The 15715-nt window shown below is 59.4% G+C and overlaps 1 protein-coding gene across 1 annotated transcript; it reads left to right on the plus strand.

The window, feature by feature from the left end:
* The first annotated feature begins 2290 nt into the window (after positions 1 to 2290).
* LOC132250365 (major histocompatibility complex class I-related gene protein-like) lies at positions 2291 to 6654 on the plus strand. The gene is made up of 6 exons (XM_059727154.1): positions 2291 to 2634; positions 2805 to 2888; positions 3439 to 3546; positions 4287 to 4550; positions 5685 to 5957; positions 6353 to 6654. The coding sequence occupies exons 1-6, from the start codon at positions 2583 to 2585 to the stop codon at positions 6652 to 6654; spliced, it is 1083 nt and encodes a 360-aa protein (XP_059583137.1). The 5' UTR covers positions 2291 to 2582.
* The last annotated feature ends 9061 nt before the right edge of the window (positions 6655 to 15715 follow it).

Genomic DNA, 15715 nt, shown 5'->3' on the forward strand with positions numbered 1-15715 from the left:
TATGCTGCTCCCTTGCCTTTGAACCCGGAGTGAAGTGTACTCTGTCCAAGTTTGCAGATGACACAAAGCTATGGAGAGAAGTGGACATGCCGGAGGGCAGGGAACAGCTGCAGGCAGACCTGGACAGGTTGCACAAGTGGGCGGAAAACAAGAGGATGCAGTTCAACAAGGAGAAATGCAAAGTGCTGCACCTAGGGAGGAAAAATGTCCAGCACACCTACAGCCTAGGGAATGACCTGCTGGGTGGCATGGAAGTGGAAAGGGATCTTGGAGTCCTAGTGGACTCCAAGATGAACATGAGCCGGCAGTGTGACGAAGCCATCAGAAAAGCCAATGGCACTTTATCGTGCATCAGCAGATGCATGATGAATAGGTCCAGGGAGGTGATACTTCCCCTCTATCGGGCGCTGGTCAGACCGCAGTTGGAGTACTGCGTGCAATTCTGGGCGCCGCACTTCAAGAGGGATGCGGATAACCTGGAGAGGGTCCAGAGAAGGGCCACTCGTATGGTCAAGGGCCTGCAGACCAAGCCCTACGAGGAGAGACTAGCGAAACTGGACCTTTTCAGCCTCCGCAAGAGAAGGTTGAGAGGCGACCTTGTGGCTGCCTATAAGTTCATCACGGGGGCACAGAAGGGAATTGGTGAGGTTTTATTCACCAAGGCGCCGCCGGGGGTTACAAGAAACAATGGCCACAAGCTAGCAGAGAGCAGATTTAGACTGGACGTTAGGAAGAACTTCTTCACAGTTCGAGTGGCCAAGGTGTGGACCGGGCTCCCAAGGGAGGTGGTGCTCTCCCCTACCCTGGGGGTGTTCAAGAGGAGGTTAGACGAGTATCTAGCTGGGATCATCTAGACCCAGCACTCTTTCCTGCCTATGCAGGGGGTCGGACTCGATGATTTATTGAGGTCCCTTCCGACCCTAGCATCTATGAATCTATAAATTAAAGCAGCACCAGAAAGACCCAGATACAAATAGAAGTAAAAACAATGCACAAATAGTTTTACTTGTCTTGGTGAGAAAAAAGAAAAAGGCAGGGTAGGAAAGGCTCCTGAATGAAGCACCGCGGGGCTGTGCCCTCCTGGCAGCGAGTCAGAGCGGGACGAGGAGCCGCTGGCGCAGGGGGAGCCCCGGGGGAGAGATTTGCATGCTGCCTGTGCCGGGAAATCATGCTGGGGGAGTCGGAGAGCTCCCGTCCTCCCATCTGTCCCGCCCCCGCCCACAACTCAGGGACTTCCCGCACAAACAAGCGGGTGCGGGCGGGGCGGGACAGATGGGAGGACGGGCGCGTGATTGCGGGGGGGGGGCTGTGCCGTGGGGGGAGCCGACATCTCAGCCCAGGGCCTGGGCACCCGCAGCTGGGACCAGCTTGGACCCAGCCCGCCCTTGGCCTGCGGCCCTGCAGCCCCGCGAGGGCCGGGCCCCTCCCAGCCCGACCCGCCCGGGAGAGCTCGCTGGGTCCGGGCTCCCGGGGAGCACGGCGCTGTTTCGGTAACGTTGTGCAGCGGTTTAGCGCAGGCTCGCGGCGGCGTGTGACCGCTGCGGGGGACGCGGTGTGCGGGGGGGGGGAGCTCAGGGCGGCAGTGGGGGCCCGACACGTGTCCCGCAGGGTCCGTGGGGGTTGTCACCTGCCCTTGCTGACAACAGCCCAGCTCCAACCTCCTTGCAGCCCCTGCAGGGAGCTGAGGGCTGCTATTCATCCCCCTCGGTCTGCTCTTCTCCAGACTCCATCAGCCCAGGTCCCCCAACCTCTCCTCCCCAGTCCTGTCCTAACCATTTTGCTTGCCCTTCACTGGACTCTCTCCAACTTGTCCACGTCCTTTCTGTCGTGGGGACCCACAGCTGGACACTGGACTCCAGATGTGGCCTCCCCAGTGCTGAATAGGGGGAAGAATCACTGCCCTGGACCTGCTGGCACCAGCACCACGGGCACACGGCCGGCTCCTGTTCAGCGCCTTGTCCCCTGTCCCCCAGGTCCTTTCTGCAGAGCGGCTGCCAGCCCGTGGCCCCAGCCTGCACCGGTGCAGGGGATTGGCCCTCCTCAGAGGAGGACCTTGCACTTGTCCTTGTTGAACAAGCCCCTCATACAACAGGGCTGGTCCAGACCCAGCTGCTCTGACCCAGCTGTCCCCCCCCCCCACCGCAGACACCTCAGCAGCTCACCTGGGGGGGGGGGGGGGGCAGCCCGGATGCCTGGGTACCGTGCAGGGTAGGGGGGGCAGGGGCCTGGACACCTGGGTGCTCGGGGGCTGAGAGCAGGGGGGTGATGAGAATATTCTCCCCCTGTTGAGGGGCTGGGGCAGGGCAGGGGGCACCAGCAACCTCCCCTGGAGCCCACCCCGGAGCTAGCCACATCTAGAGCCCCCTACCCCCAGAGCCAGCCACAGCCCAGTGCCGGTGAGGGGCTCCACTGCGCTCTGGGAGGCAGCAACGTGGAGGAAGAGCCGGGAAAGGAGCAGAGCGGGGCCTGGCGGGGCGGGAGGGAGGCTGGGATCTCCCTGTTGTGGGGCGTGGGGAGGGGGCGGCAGCCCCCCTTACCTCTCCTGTGCTGCAGTAGGGACCCAGGCAGCGCAGGACGGGGACATGGAGATGGTGCAGGTGGGCACCCAGTGCCCGAGTGGCACCAACTCCCCTGGTGAGTTCGGGGCTTTGGGAGGAAGGCGGACGGGGCTGGGGCCCGGGGCCTGGGCTCTCTCCTGGCTCTGGGGGTGAGAGCAGGAGGCTGGAGCCCAAAGCCCTGGGCTGTCTGGCCTGGTGTGTGCGGGGAGCACTCGTGCCATGGGTTTTCCTGTCTTTCTCCCACAGAGGCCCCAGCCCCCAGCAGCAGCAGGACCAGACGGCACAAGATCCATTCCTGCCTCCGTTCAAAAGCAGTTTGGATGTGCGCTGGTACGGGGCGACCCGAGCGTCGCGGTGCCGGGCTCTGCCTGGCGCTCTTCCAGGCCTGTGCTGGGTGCCCCCCTTGCTGCTGCGTGTGTCGGGGGGTTTCCTCTGCCCCGGAGCGCTGGTGCTGCTGCAGCCCAGGCTGGGGCTGGGCCTGGGCTGCGCCAATGCTGGCACCAAGCCCGCAGGGTCCTGGCAGGAGGGTGTTGGCTCCCTGTTGAGGGTCAGGGATTTGCCCCCTGCTCAGCCTGGCCTGGGGCCTGGGCGTCTCCGACCCCCAGCAGCAGCAGGATGTGGGGAGCACACCCCCACTGCTCTCCCCAGGGCTTGGGTGATGGCAGCTGTGAGAAGCGGTTAGGGGATGGGGGCATTTGGGGTGCAGGGGCCTGATCCTGCTGCCTCATGGGGGGCGTTGAGCTGGATGTGCCCTTGGGGTCCCTTCCAGCCCCGGCTCCGGGATTTGGGACGAGGAAGCCGGGTGTCCAGGAGCAGGGAGGGAGCTGCTTCTGCTCCCCTCCCTCATATGGAGCCTCCTCTGACCCCTGCTTCCCCCCAGGCTGCATCGTAGGGCTGGGGATCCTGGTGCCATGTCTGGTAGCGGGGCTGCGTGAGACACGAGAGACACCGCAGCTGAAGAGCACCGTGGTGCCTTCCTCCAGTGCCCGTAAGCAGTGGGCAAGGGGTCTGCAGGCTCTGCCCCATGGGAGCTGCTCTCCTGTTTTCTGGGGCAAAAGGAGTAGAAAGGAGGAGGTGGTGTTTGCTGAGGGGGCTCGGGCCCGGGGCTGAGCACTGCCGTGGCGGGGTCGGAGGCAGAGGGGGACGGGGCTGGGTGTGGGAGCAGCTGGAAGGAGCCAGAGGCTGCTCTGGGCTTTTCTTGCTCTTCTCTTTCGGATCTGCCCTGGTGCCCCTGTGCCCGGGGCATTGCCAGGGAAAAACGACTTGCAGAAATAGTGCGGGGGTCGGGGACTGGCTGGGGACTGCCCCAGTCTCGCTCGGCAATGCTGACTGGCAGGGCCTGGTCCAAACCCACAGCGCTGCCCAGTCTCTGCAGCCACCCCTGGGCCCACCAGCCCGTGGATGGGCACCCCGCACCTCCCCTCTCCCAGTGCGGCTGTTCCTGGATGCGGGGTGTGGGGCAGCACGACTCGGCTGTGGGACAGGGTGTGTGGCCCCTCCAGACCAGGCCTGTGCCCTGCGGGGTCGGTCCTGTCCCTCCTCCCCGGCCCCTGCCCCGACTCAGCCGGCTCTGCCCTGTCCTGTTGGCCCCACCGCTCCCTCGCTCTGCGCCTCTGCTGCAGCCTGGTGCAGCCCCGTGTCCTTCCTCTGCGGCCCCTGCGGGAGGGGGCAGTGAGCACTGGGGGCACTGGTGTCTGCCCCACTAGTGCTGACCCGTCACTCCCGCAGGCTCCCACTCCTACCAGCATTTCTACACTACGGTGTCGGACCCCAGCCCGGATGTGCCTAGCTTCACTGCCGTGGGCTACGTGGACGACCAGCAAATTCTCCACTACGACAGCGAGAGGCAGAGAGAGGAGCCGCGCGGGAACTGGGTGCAGGGGGCCGTCGACCCAGACTTCTGGGACACAGAAACCAGGAGCTTGCAGCAGTGGCAGGACAGATTTAAACGGAACCTGGTCACCCTGCGGTATCGCTACAACCAGAGCAGGGGTGAGTGTGAGCAGGCAGGTGTGAGCAGGAGGCCATGGGGGATCCGGGGCCTGAGCGTGACTGAGGAGGGCATGGGGGAGGCACCTGCCCATCAGGAGCGCGGGGTGGGGAGCCAGGAGTGTGTCGTGTTGTCTCGGTTCTGGTCCGTGTGTCCCTGCAGCTGGCTCCTCCCTGCACTCGCCTCGGGCAGGGCCAGGGGCAGTGGTGATGGGTCAGTCGTTGGCCAGGGACTCAGGGGCTGTGGAGGGAGCCGTCTCCCTCTCCCATGTGGCTCTGGTGCATCCCCGGCCCCGCAGGTCGATGCCTCAGCACTTGTTACACAGACCCCCCACCGCCGGGTGTCTGGCTTCAGCCTGGGGGTCAGGGCTTGGCTCCTGCTGCCGTGATTCAGACAGCCCTCGCGGAGCTGTTTTGTTTGGTGCTGGGGCTGGAGCAGGGCAGGGAGGGGTTTGCAGGGCAGGAAGGGACCAGGCGATGGGAGTGGGTGTTGGTAGGCGCGGAGAAAGGGAAAAGAGGAGGGAGGGAGGGAGGCGGAGACCAAAGCAGGAGTTGGGAATCCGAGGGGGAAGGACCGGACCCCCAGGAGTGTGCGGCCATGGTGGGCAGTTACCGCGGGGACTCAGATGTCTGTGTGGGGGGAGCTGTGGGGTGCAGGGACCAGGCCCTGTCACCCCCCAGGTGTGGACAGGGGTTGGGCTGGATGGGGCACGATCCTGGGGGCACCTCCAGGGACACAGTCCAGGACGAGCTCTGGGAAGCTGCAGCATCCACTACTCGGGTTTTGTTCCTGGGTCTCGCTGCCCCACGGGGAGGCTGCCCTGCCCCGTGCTGCTCCTGCACAGAGAAGCACCGCTCTACTTTCCATCCTGGGCTTGTCCTGGCCCGTTTCACCTGCCCCTTCCTCCCCGTGAACTTGCCCTTCCCCTCCTCCCCAGTCCTGGGCTCTCACGTTCCCAGGTGTGCGGTGGCCGCAGTTGTGTCCCTCAGGCTTCTTCTCCGTGACCAGACCCCCAACCTGTCCCCGTGCTGCCCTGCCATGGGGTCGGCTCTGCCCCTGCCCAGCCCGGCAGCCCTCGGGCACCTGCTCCCTGGGGCTGTGACCCTGACCAGGGCCTGGATCTGTGCTTGTTTCAGGGTCTCACACTCTCCAGTTCATGTACGGCTGTGAGGTTGGTGAAGACGGCAGCACTGGAGGCTACATGGAGGTTGGCTACGACGGGGGAGACTTCATAAGCTATGACCTGGGAACGTGCACCTGGGTAGCAGGAACAACACAGGCCCGGGTCACCCAGCAGACCTGGAATGAGGATAAGATCCTTCTTCAGCTCACAAGATCCTACCTGGAGGAGACCTGCATTGTGTGGCTGCGGCAGTACCTGCAGCACGGGGAGGCAGCGCTGCAGAGCAGTGAGTCCCGGTGTCACCGCCCAGGGCAGCACTGACTGGGGCACCCCCACCCTGGGGAATCCCCTCTGTCCACGGTGGTGAGTGCCGTGTCTTGGTCCTGCCACTGGGCAAGGCCCCAGAGCTGCTGTGGGACACGGTGCCCCTGTCCCTGCTGTGGCTGCATGTCTGAGAACTAGAGATCAGGTGTATGGGACCCCGTTCCAGCAGCCCTGAGCCCATCAAAGACATGTCTCCCATCCTGTGTGCTCCCACCCAGCACTATCTGGTCCTGCCTGAAATGGGCGCTGGAGCCAGTTTGTGTGGCCCAATGCAGGGCCCAGCCGACCTCCTGGTAGGGGTGCTGAGGGCTCAGCAGGGGCGGTCACTCTAACGGGGGTCTCCTCCCTCCCTCCCAGAGCACCCCATGGCAGAGGTGAGCCACAGGCCCTTGTCCCGGGACGGACGCACCGCCCTGTCCTGCCGGGTGCACGGCTTCTATCCCAGGGACGTGGCCGTCGTCTGGCTGGAGAACGGGGAGGCGCAGCCCCAGGAGACGAGATCTTCATGGGTCCTTCCCGGCGGAGACGGGACCTACCAGACCTTGGCCACCATCGAGATCGACCCGAGCAGCAACCACGACTACACCTGCCGCGTGGAGCACGTGAGCCTGGGTGCAGCCCTGACAGTGTCCTGGGACAAAGGCAGGAGCAGTGAATGACCCCCCCAGGGAGGGGTGGATGACTGACCCCGGGCTAAGTGGGGAAGGGATTGGGGGGTCGGAGGGTGCAGGGGGTACCGATGGGGAGGGGGCACCGGGCCCGTGCAGCGTTGGGGGCAGGTCTGGGGGTTCCCCTCGCTCACAGGCCCCTTCCCTCTTCTAGGGTTCAACCCGATGCTGATTGTGGGCACCGTGATCGGTGTCGTCGTGCTGGTCATTGCCGGGGCGGGCGCAGCTGTTCACTGGCGCAGTAAGTGCCGGGCGAAGCCCTGGGGCCGAGGCCATGCCCAGGCCTTGGGGCGGGGGAGCAGGAAGGACTCATCACCGCTGTGCCTGGACCTGGGGGGACGGGGGATTCTCCGGTCCACGTGCCCCCGGGGCGGCAGCAGCCAGACCCCAGCATCAGCGCTGCAAGGCTGCCTTGCTGGGGGCCCCCAGGGCTGGTCTTGGTCTGTTGGACTGGGGGACATCCAGGGTTGATGTGGGGGGCTAGGAGGGTTAGGGGGTCCGCCTCCCCAAGTAGGTAGCAGCTGGGGGGTGAAATAGGGAAATCCCCCCATGCTTCCTCCTTGCAGCTGGAGGGTGATGCAGTTCATGTGAGGCTGGGTCGTGCTGCGAGGTGGGGGGTATGACGGGCCAGTCGGGGGCGCTCCTGTGTTGAGCTGCCCACCTCCCTGCGCCTAACCCCCTTCCAGGCTCCGAGTGCCTCCCTGGGGTGCCTCCCGTCCGGCCGACCCCTTCCCTGGAGCACACCCGCTAGCCTGGGGTTCCCGCTGCCACCATCCAAGGCTCTGGACTCACTTCTGGCTCTGCGCACCTTGGAGAACACAGGCCTGGTCGTCCAATGGGTCCTAGACCCAATACTGGCACTTGGGGCACTTCCCAAGTCAGGGGCTTATTAGGGAAGTCTCCCTCAGTCCACAGACCTAAGGGGCCTCCTCGGCATAATTTAGACCCACCCCTGAATAAGTCTCCACACCGGTCACAAGGAGAGCTTTATTGATTCAGGGGGTAGGGTGAAAACAGGGTAAAAGGTAGAGCAATATCATAGAAATATCAGAGGAATCCCATAGAGCAAACTAGAATGGCTGAGGTAGCTGTTTAAACACGCATCTGAGTTACTGAAGCTAAATATCTAGTCTGATCTCGAGTAGCTTACTCACTTGCATCGTCCAGAGGTGGTTGGAGTTTCCTCTGGAGGCAGGCCACTCTTGGAGCATGCGGTGATGAGGAGAGAGCCCGTTTCAGATTCACCTGGATGACCGCATGGCTAATGGCTGCCTTCTTCCTGGACCGGGCCTATTTATACCCTCACTGACCTCAGCAGCTTGGTCCAATCGAAGCTGCCAGTGCTGGCCACAAGCTGACCAATCTGCCAAGCATCCCTGGCTACCTGGGCCCGCTCGCAGGGCCGGGCTTTCCCCCCTGCCCAGGTGACCAGAGCATTTGTCATGTAGACAGGGAGGGAGATCCCTGCCCTGAGGGATTCAACACCAGCCTCTCAGGCTGGCACAGACAGATCTCAGGAGAGGGGCACCGACGGTGGCATTTCTGCCACAGGGGGCAGCCCCTGTCCTCCGGCGCCTGTGGGAGGTCACCCCACAACTATTCCACTCCAGCCCAGTCCAGTCTGATGGCGGGGGGGGGGGGGAGGAGGGGGCAGCGCTGAGTCCAGGCTGGTTCCAGCTGTGTCTAAACAGGCCCTGGGCTGACCTGGATTCCCCTGGGTTTAAGCAGGGGTGGGGCAGGGGGTGTCACAGGTTGGTGTTTCCCTGGGGGAGGGTGCTGGGGGTCTTCTCCCCTTTTCCCCCCAACACTCACCCCTCCAAAACTCTTCCCCCCCATCCCCGATATCTTGCTCACCAAGGACGTACCCTTCACTGAGGAGGATTGATGTTGCTGCTGCTACGTGGAAAAAGGAAACCCCCGAGGAGCAGCAGAGCTGACACCACACACTGCTCTTGCCGGGAACATCGTCCCTGCTCCCAGCCGCGCAGGCGTGAAGGCTGCCACCTCGGAGACGTTTCTGGACATCTTGCATCGCGGTGCAGCTGCTGCTACGCAGTGGTGACCGGGGCGCCATCCCGGGTGGGAGGGGAGGGCACTGGCTGGCGTGACGATGCCGCAGGGCATCTCTTTCCAGCCAGGGCAGTGTTATAATTGATGAGCCCTGCTTGCTTCCTTGGATGTCTCCCCTCCAGCTGCCCCCTGCCAGGGGCCTGACCGCAGCGATGGTATGAAGTGCACACAGATTTTGTGATGATCTAATAGTCCTTATAACTTATTGTCCCATTTTTACATTGTGCTTTTAGCATAAGCGCATCTTTTTGCATCAATTACACTTGAATTACGGTTTGGGGTGGTTTTAAAATGGTATTGTTTTAATGGAAGCAAAAATAAGAATGAATGGCTTGATTTACATGATTTCTACAAACAAACTGAAGATGAGGCTTGATAAGACCAGGTTTTAGATTTACAACTTTTTATTTGTTATTTTCATTCAGGTTTAGATGAATAGGTTTTATTACTGACCTGTATACATTGAGTTTAATTGTGATGCCCAGGATTTGTTTTGGGTGTAACACTGCAATGAGGGAAGCCTGGAGAACTTTTTGTAGTCTGTTTAAGGAAAAATGTCCTAATTTTTACCATGCCTGCATTTTTTTGAGTAGTGTTACCTTTACAGAGTTTTTTTTTAGCTCGGTAAGACTTGACTTCTTTTGTTTCTTATTTAATCATTTTTTATTAGTGTCATAACTAAATCGGTGCTTGACTAGCAAGGAAAGTTCAGGCTAGACTTGACTTCAAACATTTTTAACAGTTTATTATCAATTGTGTGGCATTTTTTAAGTGGGGTGAGTGAAGCTATTTTTGGGGTTTTTTAATAATAATTAAATTAATAAATAAACAAACAAATATCAGGCCTCCACGAGGGGTGCAGGCGCAGCCGCCCTGGCTCCCCTCAACGAATAGCCATGGGGGCTATCGCCTCAGAGCCCAGCGGCCGTTCAACTCCGCACCGACACCTAGTGACACGTGGTATTTCACAGCAGTAATTTGAAAAAATGCCACAAGCTGAAGCAAGGTGGACACCCAGGGAGAGGGGATCCCACCAGGTCCCTCCTGGCTCCCCCGTGCCCCGGGCAGGCTCTGCTGGGACAAAGCCCCTGGACCTGGAGCTGCGGGAGCTCTGCCAGCGCTGACTGGAGCCCCAGCACCGCAGCAAGGAGCAGGTGCTGGAGCTGGTGGTGCTAGAGCCGTTCCTGGCCATCCTGCCCTGGGGATGCAGAGGGATGCCTCCGTCCCAGCAGGGTCAGGTAAAGTGCTCCGTGCAGGGCAGGGGCCTGGGCCTGGGGGTGTGAGGGTTTGTTTTTTTTAAGGGAAATGTTTCTGTTCCGAGCCAAATCAGCTGAATCAATTTGACATCTTGGTGGCACAGAAGCGGAAAGGGATCTTGGAGTCCTAGTGGACTCCAAGATGAACATGAGTTGGCAGTGTGACAAAGCCATCGGAAAAGCCAATGGCACTTTATCGTGCATCAGCAGATGCATGACGAACAGGTCCAAGGAGGTGATACTTCCCCTCTATTGGGCGCTGGTCAGACCGCAGTTGGAGTACTGCGTGCAATTCTGGGCACCGCACTTCAAGAGGGATGCGGATAACCTGGAGAGGGTCCAGAGAAGGGCCACTCGTATGGTCAAGGGCCTGCAGACCAAGCCCTACGAGGAGAGACTAGAGAAACTGGACCTTTTCAGCCTCCGCAAGAGAAGGTTGAGAGGCGACCTTGTGGCTGCCTATAAGTTCATCACGGGGGCACAGAAGGGAATTGGTGAGTATTTATTCACCAAGGCGCCCCCGGGGGTTACAAGAAACAATGGCCACAAGCTAGCAGAGAGCAGATTTAGACGGGACATTAGGAAGAACTTCTTCACAGTTCGAGTGGCCAAGGTCTGGAACGGGCTCCCAAGGGAGGTGGTGCTCTCCCCTACCCTGGGGGTCTTCAAGAGGAGGTTGGATAGGCATCTAGCTGGGGTATGGGGGCCTGAGTGCCTGTCCTGCATTTGCCGGGAAGGGATTAAAGGCTCCTGCCTTGAGAGGAGCTGCCTCGACTTCCCAAAGGACTAAGCCAATATTCCTTGGGGAAACACAGGCCTAATAGTCCTACGGGTACTCGACCCAATACAAGCACTTAGGGCTCCTCCCCAAGTCGGGGCCCAAAAAGGATAGTTTCCCTTAGTCCCCAGACGTAAGGGGCCTTCTAGGCATAATTACACCCACCCCTCAATAAGTCTCCTACACCAGTCACAAAGGAGAACTTTATTGGTTACAAAGGGTAGGGTTAGACTAGGGTAAGAGGTAGGGCACTATCAAGGGATTACCAGTGAGCAAACCAGTCTGGCTGAGGTAGCTGTTTGATACGCAAATGCATCACTGGGAGCTGACTAGCTCGAAACACAAGTATCATCCAGAAGATGGTAGAGATCTCGCTTGGAGATTTCCAGAGAGAGAGCATTTAGATGGATCAGACTCTCTCCCTTTGTCCTGGTGTTTGGGCCATGCTGGAAAAATGGCTTCTCCTCCTTCTTCTTGGACCAGGCCCTTATATCGCCTTTCTGACCTCAGCAGCCCAGTCCAACAGAAGCCAGCAGTGTTGACAATTAGCCAACCAATTTACAAAGCATCACTGGTCACCTGGGCAGAGGAGCAGGGGCTTTTCCTCCCCCACTCAGGCGACCAGAGGGACCACACCTCGGCACCAAGCTTTTGTCGTGTAGGTAGGGAGGAAAATCCCCCCTCCCTCAGAAATTCGACCCCAGTGTCCCAAGGTGACCGGGACAGGTTTCTGGAGAGAGACACAGACGGTGGCATTTCTGCCACACTTCCCCCCGCTCCTTGAAAAGCTCGGGCACAGGGCTTCTCAGGGCCATGTGCCCGGGCGTGTTGGGTCGGGGAGTTCACATGGGATGCCTAAAGAAAAAGAATGCCTGACACCTGAAACGAGTTATAGCAATACCATACAAAACCCATACAACATGTTGGGTAGTCCCCACGCTAGAGATCACCAGAGATCTCTCCAGTAGTCCGGAGTCCAGAGGAGCCGCTACCCAGAGTCCTTTCGTGACAGGGCATCTGCTATCACGTTCCGGCTCCCCTTGATGTGTTCAATGGTGAAGTTGAACTCTTGAAGCTGCCCGGCCCATCGCTGGAGCTTGGTGTTGGGATTCTGCATCGTTTGCAACCATTGAAGCGGGACATGATCCATCAGGACAACGAACGGCTGCCCCGACAAGTAGGGCCGTGGCTTGCTCAGCACCCAGACGATGACCAGGCACTCCTTCTCGCCGGATGACAGGTTCTGCTCCCACGGGATCAACTTCCTGCTCAAGTAAACCACGGGGTTTTTGTTTCCCTCGTGTTCCTGTAAAAGTACGGCTCCCAGGCCCGTGTCAGAAGCATCCGCTACTACGGGTGCCTCGGTGGAGGTTAAGGCAACTGCCACCGGGTACCGTGTCGCAAAGTCCCCCAGAGTCAGGACCCCTCGGCGGGTCCGATGTCTCAGCAGGTCCGCAATGTCTACACCCACTCTGTAGAAAGGTTGTTTGATCATCGGGAGGGGCTGTAGGGGAGCTCTTTGTTCGTCCCCGCTCTTGCCCGTCCGCTGACACGTCCCACAGGATTTGCAGTAGTCCGTCACGCTCTGGGCAATCCTGGGCCAATAAAAGTTCACCTGCAGCTGCTGGCGAGTCCGGTCCCTGCCCATGTGACCGGCACACAGTAAATCATGAGCCATGGAAAGCAATTGTTGCCTGAACTTTTGAGGCACTATGAGCCGGCGACAGGGCTCCCAGGTCTCGGCCTGGTTCTTCGGTACCCACAACCAATAAAGGAGCCCCTTGTCCCAGACCGCCTGTTCCCCCTTTTCTGGGGTGGACTCCGTCTCTGACTCCCGAGCCCTCTGCCCGAGTTCTTCCAAGCTGGGCTCGGCTAGACCCTCCTGCTTGAACTCTGCTTGCCCTGCTAGGCCATCGACAGGGAGTTGGGGTGCTCCTGCAAGGAGTGCACCCCCACCCTCAGGGATTTCCTTGGATTCCTCCCTGGGAGTCTGTTTCCTCTGCCACTGATTGACCCAACTCCTCCCTGGGACTGTCACTTAACCCACCCTCGAGGTCACTGGTTTCCTCAATGGCCGGGGCTGATTGCAGTCAGAGGGAGTCAGAGTCTCTCCTTCCTCCCACTCTGCCTCTGTAGCCAATTGGGTGACCAGGCCCTGGGAAGTTTCCACTCCTCCCATCTTAGCCTTTCTGCTCTCTTGACGAGTCACCACGTTAACCCGGAAGGGCTCTAGCTCTAGGAGGTGGCCCTCCTCCCTGTGCAGGTATTCCAGCTCCATAATATCACGTCCCGCCAGGATGGGGACAGGAGCCCCTTCCAGCACCCCCAGTTTTATGCACATCCCGCAGCCTCTCCACTCAATGTGGGGGACAGGTTACTGGTAACTCAAATGGCGGGGCCCCCACCCCTTGAATGGTAAGGGTCCTCCCCGGCACTATATCTGCACGTGACGCAAGGTTGGCATTGATTAACGACACACTGCACCCCGTGTCCAGTTCCCCAACAAGGGTTCTCCCGGTTACCGTTATCTCAGTCCGGTGGAAGGCCGTCACTTCCTCTGAGTTTGTAATCCTGTAGCAACAGGCACCCCCTTCAGAGTGGCTCGGGTCTCCCCCTCACTGCTTACAGCTGTGGCATGTCTGACGGGCTTGGGTTCAGTGCTTAGCTTTGGGCAGTTGGGCTTGATGTGGCCCGGCTCCCCGCAGTTATAGCACCCCCACTTTTCCAAATTGGGTGGTTTGTCCAAATTTGGGGCTGCCTTGTGCTCAGCAGCAGGTGGCCCTCTTTCCCCTTTTGGACCTGGCCCTCCCTTCCCCCCTCCTTGGACCCCTTTCTGTGCCTTCCCAAAGTAGGAGGGCTTCTGGGTCAGCCCCTGTGCCTGTCGGTGTAGCAACAGCTGGTCTGCAATTTGGGCAGCCTCCCAGAGGGTTTCAGGTCCTCTGTCCTGGACAAGGGTTTTAATCTCCCTCGGGCACTGAACATAGAACTGTTCCAGCACAGGCAGCATGTCCATCTTCTCCACCGTATCTGCTGAAGCCCCCTTCCTCCACTTTTGGAGCAAGTCCCATATCAGGGACACAAATTCATGCATGGACTTTCCCGACTGGGGAAGAGTAGTACGGAGCCTGTTGTGGAAGAGCTCTGAACCCAGGTTAAACCTCAACTGCACCGCCTGCTTGAAGGTCTTGTAGTCATCTGCTTGCTCCAGGGGCAGGTTATTCAGGACCACGGCCATGTCGCCTTCAACCAGAGCAGCCATGTGCATCATGAGCTCTTCCTCTGGCACCTTCCACCGTCGGGCTTGTTTTTCGAAGATGCTGAGGAATATGTCAGGATCGTCTCCGACTCGGTAGTGAGAGAAGGCTGAGGTGTTCAGTTTGGGGTGTCCCCCGGGCGCTCACGGAGGGCTTGCATCTCCCGCATTGGGCTGCAGGTGGAGTACCTCTAGTTCACGCTTGCGCTTGGCCTCTGCCTCCTGGCACTCCGCCTCACGCTGTGCTGCCTTCTCTCTCTCCTGGCGCTCGGCCTCTACACACCGGGCCTCCACCTCCATCCTTTTCAACTCTAGCTGTACCTTCTCATGCTCACGCTGGGCCTCCAGCTCCATCTTTTTCAACTGTAGCTGCAGCAGGAGTCTCCGCAACTCCCCCTTACAGGGTGGCCCGTCGGAGCCCTCAGGAGTTGCTGGTTGGAGGTGTGGAGGAGATGATGAGGCCTGATCATCATCACACAGGAGCTTAATCAGGTCTTCTTTCTTATCCTCCTTCCTCGCGAGAAGGCCTCTCTCTTTTGCCAGTTCTCTTCATTCGGGCACGGTCATTTGGACATACTTGTCAGCCATCCTGGCTGTCTGCACTGTCCAGTCGACCCGATACCAAATTGATAATTGTTTGCTCAAGGGTTTCCAGGGACTCTATTCTTTTTCCCAAATTATGCCTCTAATACAGCAGAGTATTTGGATCCCACCACCGCCACCACGTGTGGCGGGCCAGTAGGGGGAGCTCCTGCATTGAGCCTCCCACCTCACGACGCCCGTCCACCTGCCGGACTCCAAGCGTCTCCCCAGGGGCGCCTAAGCCCTGGCAGACCCCCTTTCGAGCCCCACCACAGAGTCCGGGGCTAACGTGCTGCCACCACCCCGAGAGGGGACCTTCTAGGTCCTGTGTCCTCAGGGAAACACAGGCCTAATAGTCCTACGGGTACTCGACCCAATACAAGCACTTGGGGCTCCTTGCCAAGTTGGGGGCCAAAAAAAGGATAGTCTCCCTTAGTACACAGACCTAAGGGGCCTCCTAGGCATAATTAAACCCACCCCTCAATAAGTCTCCTACACCAGTCACAAAGGAGAACTTTATTGGTTACAGGGGGTAGGGTTAGAACAGGGTAAGAGGTAGAGCATGTGGCAGAAATGCCACCGTCGGTGCCCCTCTCCAGAGATCTCTCTCTGCCAGCGTGAGAGGCTGGTGTTGAATTCCTCAGGGCGGGGATCTCCCTCCCTGTCTACATGACAAAAGCCTGGTGCCTGGGAGGCGGATGCTCTGGTCACCTGGGGAAGGTGCGGGGAAAGCCCCGCTCACCCGCCCAGGTAGCCAGGGATGCTTTTTTAGATTGGTGGGCTTGCGACCAGTACTGGCAGCTTCGATTGGACCGGGCTGCTGAGGTCAGAGAGGTTATTTAAAGGCCTGGGCCAGGAAGAAGGCAGCCATTAACCATGCGGTCACCCAGATGACTCTGAAACGGGCTCTCTCCTCATCACCGCATGCTCCAAGAGTGACCTGCCTCCAGAGGTTAACTCCAACCACCTCTGGACAATGTGTGTGAGTAAGCTACTTGAGATCCGACTAGATATTTAGCTTACAGTAACTCAGATGAGTGATCAAAAGGCTACCATCAGCCACCCTGGTTTGCTCTATGGGATTCCTCTGATATTCCTCGGATATTTCTATGA

This window comes from Alligator mississippiensis, chromosome 1 (assembly GCF_030867095.1).
Source record: "Alligator mississippiensis isolate rAllMis1 chromosome 1, rAllMis1, whole genome shotgun sequence".
NCBI lineage: Eukaryota > Metazoa > Chordata > Crocodylia > Alligatoridae > Alligator > Alligator mississippiensis.

Coding starts and splice junctions, on each gene's coding strand:
- LOC132250365 (XM_059727154.1), top strand. CDS start 2,583: ATGGAGATGGTGCAGGTGGGCACCCAGTGCCCGAGTGGCACCAACTCC. Junction 2,889..3,438: donor AGCAGTTTGGATGTGCGCTG/GTACGGGGCGAC, acceptor GCTTCCCCCCAG/GCTGCATCGTAGGGCTGGGG. Junction 3,547..4,286: donor GGTGCCTTCCTCCAGTGCCC/GTAAGCAGTGGG, acceptor TCACTCCCGCAG/GCTCCCACTCCTACCAGCAT.